The following is a 7639-nucleotide window of genomic DNA, read 5'->3' on the forward strand; positions in this document are numbered from 1 at the left end:
TAAATGTCAATTAGCATACACAGGAGGGGTGCCTGAGTGGCTCAGTCGTTAAGCCTCTACCTTCGGCTCAGGTCATGATCCCAAGGTCCTGGGATAGAGCCCGTGTAGGGCTCCCTGCTCAGCCGGAAGCCTGCTTCTCCCTCTCCCACTCCCCCTGCTTGTGTTCCCTCTCTCGCTGTGTCTCTGTCAAATAAATAAATAAATTCTTTTAAAAAAAAGTATACACAGGGGAGGAAAAAAAAGTTTCTATTCTCGTCTTAAATCATTACCTCTCTATAATATGCTTGTTAAGCAACAGTTGAATAAAACTGTGGCTGAAATGGCATTTGCCTGACTTTGGTGTTGTACTACTTGGGAATAAGACATGCTACTGATAAAACTAATATAAACTAGAACAGTTACAAATGTCATCTTTGAAGGAAACATTTCAAATCTGGATGCCCAAGAGTGCAGATGGAGAAGCTGGGCTAAGTGGCAGGCCTCAGAATGTCAAGATGGTGGCAAAGAAGCACACTCTCCCTCAGCACAGTTCCTTCTGGAAGTGGAACTGGGGCAGGGCTGAAAGGAAGAAACAGGGCAGCCCAGACACAGAACCTGAACCTGTGGCCTCTGAGGTCAGATACAGGCCTGTACATTCCTGAAGGACCTGCAGGCTTTCCTGGAGAAATAGTCTAGTGGATTTCTCTTACCTGAACACAACTGTTCGATCTTCGTCAGATTCAGCTGCAGAGACTCATTGATCCAGGCCAGCATGTCATGTCGACTTAGGTTATCACTGGTGACTGATGTTGAATATACGTTCACTGCCATCTTCTACAGTACGAGAGGAAAAGAGGAGGGCTTACGTTATTAGGTGTGCAAGGGAGAGCAAGCATTTCCTGAAGTCAGTCACCCAGAGCAGACCTGTAGTAGACTCAAATTTTTAAGCCTCGCATTCTTCCCCAAGAGGCCAAATCAGACACTAGGATTCCAGCCATGAACTTGGACTGCCACGCATAGGCATAACCCTAAATGAACTGACCAGCTCCTACCAGCCTAAAAGTTAGGCCCCATTCTAATGTCATTAGTATTAAATTTTAAGGAACCAGAAACACTAAGTAAAGAGATAACTGACAGAATGCTCAATGAAGGGGGTGCTGGGTGGCTCAGTTGGTTAGGCACCTGTCTTCGGCTCAGGTCATCCTGGGATGAACGGAGCCCCATATATATAGGGCTCCTTGCTTAGCAGAGATCCTGCGTCTCCCTCTGACCCTCCCCCCTGCTCATGCTCTCTCTCACTCTCTCATGCACACTCTCTCTTGCACTCATAAATAAAACCTTAAGGGACACCTGGGTGGCTCAGTTGGTTGGAAGACTGCCTTCGGCTCAGGTCATGATCCCGGAGTCCCGGGATCGAGTCCCACATCAGGCTCACAGCTCCATGGGGAGTCTGCTTCTCCCTCTGACCTTCTCCTTGCTCATGCTCTCTCTCACTGTCTCTCTCTCAAATAAATAAATAAAATCTTTTAAAATAAGAAAAAATGCTCTATGAAGGAAGCTGATGCACAAACAACGTTCTCTGTTCAGAAAACTTATCCATTAATGTCAAAATATTCACAGTAGTTTCCTTCAGATGGTGGGCCTTTATTAATTCCTCTTCATACTTTTCGTTATGTTCCAACTTTTCTTTAAAGACTTTAAATACCCACTTTTCATAAGCAAAATAGTAAATAAACTTTTCAAAAACCTGTGTACTACAAACATGGTGGGAAGTGACCTTACAGTGAAGGCTCCTTGGTCCCAATACCCTCCTGAACCACCGGGGGACAGGAAGATACCTGAGGAGCTTCACAGATACTTGTCATTTACTCTGCCAACTCCCCACAAGGCTCACCTCATTCTCCTCACTTTACATATGAGGAAAGAGAGGCTCAACCTAGAAGCCCTAGGAACTGGCAGCCAAACCTGCCCAGCCCTGCAGGACACATTCTTTCCCTGCCACTAGCAAATGCTGCCCCTCACTGTTCTGCTAGGCTTTTTTTTTTTTTTTTTAAGATTTTATTTATTTGACAGAGACAACAGCGAGAGAGGGAACACAAGCGGGGGAGTGGAAGAGGGAGAACAGGCCTCCCACCAGGGAGCATGCTTGATCCCAGGACCCCGGGATCATGACCTGAGCTGAAAGCAGACACCTAACACTGAGCCACCCAGGCACTCCACAGGCTTTCAAATTCAAAACAACAAACACACAGGAACATAATAACTTAAAATGCTATTAAATGTTTATGCCACCATCATCCTCATTCAGTCAACAAATGTTTACAAAGCACTGTTCTAGAGCCAAGGAAACGCATAAGCAAGAGGGACAAGTTGCCTGTCCACAGGTAGTTCATGTTCTAGTACTGAAGTCTGACACGGACCAAATACAGCAACAAATGTCATTTCATATCGACCATTTAGAAAATGGGGGTGGTGGGTAATGTGGTCAGGGAAAAGTCTCTCTGAGTTGACGTTTAAGCTTATCAATCAGAAGGAAGCAGCCACATGGAGATGTGAAAGGTGATTGTAACCCAATAAGCAAGAGGGAGGCACAGAAGGAGGAACAGAAGTGGGAAAAGAAGAAGCCAGATCATGTTAGGACTTGGCCAGCCATTGTAAGGAGTTTCAATTTTATTCTGTAATTGTTAAGAAACCCATTGTGGGGATTTAAAGAGGGTAGAATTCACACTCTCCTTGAAGTCTGTGAAGGATTTCAGGACTCCCACCCCCTACACCCAAACGTGCCACTTTGGCAAGTGGATTATTTCGAGCTGAAGGCACTGGAGACCCTGTTGAGCCAAAAAACTTTTGTCCCTCTGGTAACCACATAGAAGAATCAACTGGGGGTCTTTCCCAGAATAAGGGGTATTAGCAAAGATAAATTTTATCTAAGTGATCCATCTGTATGGGAGGGCAAACATCTAACTGCCAAACACCTACTCTTATTGCTGTGAAATGCATTCCTTTCCTCTGAAATCCCAGACCCCTACCTGCTTCTTCTGAGAGTAACAAGCAGACCTCATTTTGCCTGTCTTTGGCATTCCCTGTACATATACCTATTAAGTTTTATTTTCTCCTGTTAATCTCTCTCATGTCAATTCGATTCTCAATGCAGCTAGAAGAACCTTGGAGCAGATGGGAATTCTTGCTCCCCAACATATTTGAAAAAGCACCCCAACCGCTGGTAGAGGACAGTGGGAAAGGAAAACTCAAGCAATGACGGAAGGGCAGGTTGATTCAGACTTAATGAAATCCCTGGTCAGTTACCATGAGGACACACAACTAACTATAAAAGCACCAGATTTCATAGTGACCTTGACACTTAACAATTTCCCTCATTTCCTGAGACACCAATATTACCAGTGGAGGCGGGAGGTAAAAACTCAAGAGCAAACTTGGAGCCATCGTGAGAGCCCATGCTCTCCTGTGGAACTTCTTTCCATCCACCTAGTGCCTAGTGTATGAACTGATCTTCCCACACCAGTCTCTTGCATGTCTCGTCTCATTGAGTCATACAGTTAAAGAATGTGAGGGCTGGAAGAGACAGAGATCTACCCAACCAATCCCCTTTTTATAAGCGGGGTGACTGAAAGCTGGCAAGATAAATAACTTACCAGGTCTGTGCCCTCACATCCCACATTTGCCCATCACTTGGCACAGTTCCTCACACAGTGAGCACTCAGTAAATGCTATTTGTTTTCAGGTTGGCAGGACACTATCAAAGACAGAAAACTGTATCTATATAAGCTTCTTTCAGAAAGTAAACCATCTACACTCTTACATTTTTTAACTCCAATGATAAAACCATTTTTCTTTAAAGATTTTATTTATTTATTTGACAGAGAAGTCACAAGTAGGCAGAGGGGCAGACAGAGGGGGAGGGGGAAGCAGGCTCCCCGCTGAGCAGAGAGCCCGATGTGGAGCTCGATCCCAGGACCCTGAGATCATGACCTGAGCCAAAGGCAGAGGCTTAACCCACTGAGCCACCCAGGTGCCCCGATAAAACCATTTTATACAAGAAACCCAACACAACTTAGTTTCTGACTCCACTGGGAAATTAATTCCAGTTCCCACAGCACTTCATACAAACCTCTACAATAGGCATTATTACACTGGATTGTCATTATCTCTCATTTATGAATCATTCCCAGACTAGATTTGAGCCAGGAGGCAATCTGCTCTATGGAAAGACCTGAGGATTTCAAGCCAAGAAGACCTTGGTTTGAGTGTGAAGCTGTCACTCTTTTGCTGTATGACTCTGGGCAAGTTACTTAACTTCAGTACACCTTAGTTATCTTATGAGTTAATGCCACCTATCTAAAAACTACGAGGTGAGGTTTAAATGAGATAAGGTACATAAAATACTTGGCATGGTATCTGACACACAACAGGTATGAAACAAACAAGATCCAGGGTAGGAAGGGACCTAGTCCCACTCATCCTCCTGCCTCCAGTGCCAAAAACAGTGCCCAAGACCTGTCACCATCTCTCATCCAGATCCACTGCAGCAGCCTTCATGTTAGTCTCACCACTTTAATCTGTCCCTACACAGCAACCACAGCAAACTTCCTGAATCACAAATCAGATCAAATATATCCCTCATTGAAAATCCAAAATGAATGAATAAATGAAATGCATACTGTATGCAAAATACTATTATCAGGAACCAAGGAGAGACACATCCAAACAAAAAATAGTCCCAGGCTAAGTACCTGTAAACTATTTTGGTGACGTTCATACATACAAGGGCTATTGTATGGGTCATGCTACCATAAAATTAAGCAGCTGGCTCAGCCACGTGTGTCTCCTGACCACACCCCAGCTCAGAAAATGTTAATGGCCTTTCATCATCATATAATTTAAAACTCTTTCATTAGCAGTACCTTAATACCTGGTCCCATGTGCTCCACAAACTCTGCAGCCACTAAATACATGAGGTTAGGCACCCTGTGGATATGCAATAAACATCTACTCACTCAACCAATTAATTGGCTCTTCCAGGCAGTCAAAACAGTCTAGTTCTCAGAGCTATGGCTACAGCTAGCTACAGCTTACTCTTCCTCCTTAAGGATTTCATTGCTTGGCCTCAATGGAAACCCCACAACCACTGTTCAAGCCTCACCTTTAAAAGGCTCCATGATCCATGGTTCATCTGCCTTGAAAAAGCTCTCTTACCTCCCCAGGTATTTCTCCTCCTTCAGCAGTTCTCCTAGCATGTTCTCAAACCCATTCTGACTGGATGCTGGCTGAGGGACACCCTATTACTTTCAAGGCATCCTACTGAGCCCTATGGAAAGAGAGGGAGGGAGGGAAGGAGGTAGGAACCGCCAGAAGACAGCCATGTGACCCTGAGTAAACGCCTCACCTTTCTGGATCACAAATGGCTCACCTGTAAAAGATGAACAACATATTCTGCACAAAGGGGTGGTGAGGATTAAATGAGAATTTAAGCGAAAACACTTCAGTGAAAAGCACATCATGTCTTAAGCTTCTCTTTGTGCCAGAAACCATGCTGGGCACTCTGACACAGCACCACCAAGGGCACACTAGTCGGAAACACACTAGCTCTCAGGGAGACAGCATAATATAGAGGATGAAAGCCTTGACTCATGATCACAGATGTGGCTTCAGCCAACTGCTGGACAGCATAAAGTAAATCACTTGACTTTTCGGAGTCTCAATCCCTCAACTGTAAAATGAAGATAGAATCTGAGATAGTGTGGTATTAAATGATACAATGCCGGGGCGCCTGGGTGGCTCAGTGGGTTAAAGCCTCTGCCTTCGGCTCAGGTCATGGCCCCCCTCTCTCTGCCTGCCTCTCTGCCTACTTGTGATCTCTGTCAAAAAAAAAAAAAATCTTAAAAAAAAAATGTTTAAATGATACAATGCCACATCAAGCACTTAACACAATGCCTGGCACATAGCAAGTGCCCAATTAGCCAAGAGCTGCTATTATTATCTTACAACACCCCAACAGGTAAGTGAATGCTAGGCCTGGTGTACCTTCCCTTTGACAGGCCTCAGGATGCTCATCCTCAAAATGGGGGAGAGGCCAAACTGTGTTTAAGCACCTCAGGGCAGCTGTGAAGCAGGGACTGGAAAAGCACTGTTTGTATCACCCTGTTACATTGTCTTCATAGTAATTATATGAAATTATCTTGTTCATGTATTCATTTCCTTGGTTCCTATCTGCCTCCCCACCACAATGCAGACGCCTAGAGAGCAGGCCTTTGCTCAGCACACCGCCCAACAGATGCCCAGTGAAGAAAGGAAGGAGATCATTGAGCTCTTACTTGTTGCCACGTGCTGTGACAAGAGCTTTCCGCAGACAGTCTTATTGTTGTCCCCGTCTTACAGATAAGGAAACTGAACCTGAGAGGTTCAGGCACCTGCCCAAGGTCGCACAGCAGGGAATGGAACCACGGTCTGAATTCAAAACCGAACTCTTGACCATCAGGTGACACCGCCCCCCTACAGTGGGGGTCGCTAGAGCTCCCAGCAGGACTCACTTGAACCACACACACCCCCTACCCCGGCCCAACTAACCCGGAACCTCTCGCCACCGCTGTCGGAGTCCCACACCTAGGCGGCGGCCCAGAACCCCCACGCTGCCGAGGGGCAGCCCCCACTTCCGGCCCGAGGCCCCGCCCCTGGCAGAGCTGAGCGCGCGCCCCCAGGCCAGCCCGCGCATCGGGTCACGGCCCCGCCCTTCCCCCCACCCGGCCCGATATGCACTGCAGTGGAGAGCGGCCCAGGCACCGCCCGCAGGGCCCGCCGGCGCCCGCCTGGCCCGAGGCCCACCCGGTCGTTCCCCGGCCGCCGCCCCGTGCCCGCTAGCTGGCTCACCGGCTCTCGGCAGGACCGCGTCCACTGCCCGTGCCCTGCTTCGGTTCCGTCTTCGTCTCGTTCAAACCGCCCGACCCCGCCCGCCCGCCCGCGCGATGACCTCACACGCACCCCCCCGTTACGCGCCGACGTACAGGCTCGTCATTGCGCGCCGGCTCCTTTTATAGAGAGGGACTCAGGCGCGCGCCGGGGGCGGGGCCCGGTCAGTGATCGACGGCTGAGGCGCCCAAGGGGCGGGGCGCCGGCTGCCGACCACGTGGTCTGACAAAGCCAATGAGATCCCGCCCCAGACCGGGTGTGACTCCGCCTAGATGGCGGGATCCGATTTGGATCCTCCACCTCAGGAGTTAAAAGAATTGGTTTTCCAATGAATATCTACAAAAGTGGGTTATCTGGGGCGCCTGGGTGGCTCAAAAGGTTAAGCCTCTAACTTAGGCTCAGGTCATGGTCTCGGGGTCCTGGGATCGAGCCCCACATCGGGCTCTCTGCTCAGCGGGGAGCCTGCTTCCCCCTCTCTCTGCCTGCCTTTCTGCCTACTTATGATAAATAAAATCTTTTTTTTTTAAAAAGTGGGTTATCTGATAATAAAGATAATTGATAGGCACTTTGAGGAACGGCTTAAAAGTCACCACAGAGATACATTCTGTGACCACTCTGTACTGACCCTGTAATCTCGTCATCCGTTTATTTTCCTCTTAGTACTTGTGAAATCTTATTTGTTCATTTATGCCTTTACTGTCTGCCTTTCCTTAAGTTCCACAGAAGCGAGGATCTT

The 7639-nt window shown here is 47.5% G+C and overlaps 1 protein-coding gene across 3 annotated transcripts in view; it reads right to left on the bottom strand.

The window, feature by feature from the left end:
* LOC111141689 (microtubule associated protein RP/EB family member 1) overlaps positions 1-6940 on the bottom strand; it is a 32248-nt gene extending 25308 nt beyond the window's left edge. The window contains exons 1-2 of one of the 3 annotated variants that reach the window (XM_022494445.1): positions 6865-6940; positions 690-813 (exon numbers count right to left, since the gene is read on the bottom strand). In XM_022494445.1, the coding sequence (XP_022350153.1) occupies positions 690-810 (121 nt within the window). In that variant the 5' untranslated portion in view covers positions 811-813; positions 6865-6940. Of the gene's footprint in view, positions 1-689; positions 814-6311; positions 6405-6581; positions 6620-6864 lie in introns of those variants that run through there. The other 2 variants (XM_022494447.1, XM_022494446.1) reach the window with 2 other exon arrangements.
* Positions 6941-7639: the final 699 nt, after the last annotated feature.

Source organism: Enhydra lutris, unplaced genomic scaffold (genome assembly GCF_002288905.1).
Source record: "Enhydra lutris kenyoni isolate GAN:26980312 unplaced genomic scaffold, ASM228890v2 scaffoldscaffold6, whole genome shotgun sequence".
Lineage (NCBI taxonomy): Eukaryota > Metazoa > Chordata > Mammalia > Carnivora > Mustelidae > Enhydra > Enhydra lutris.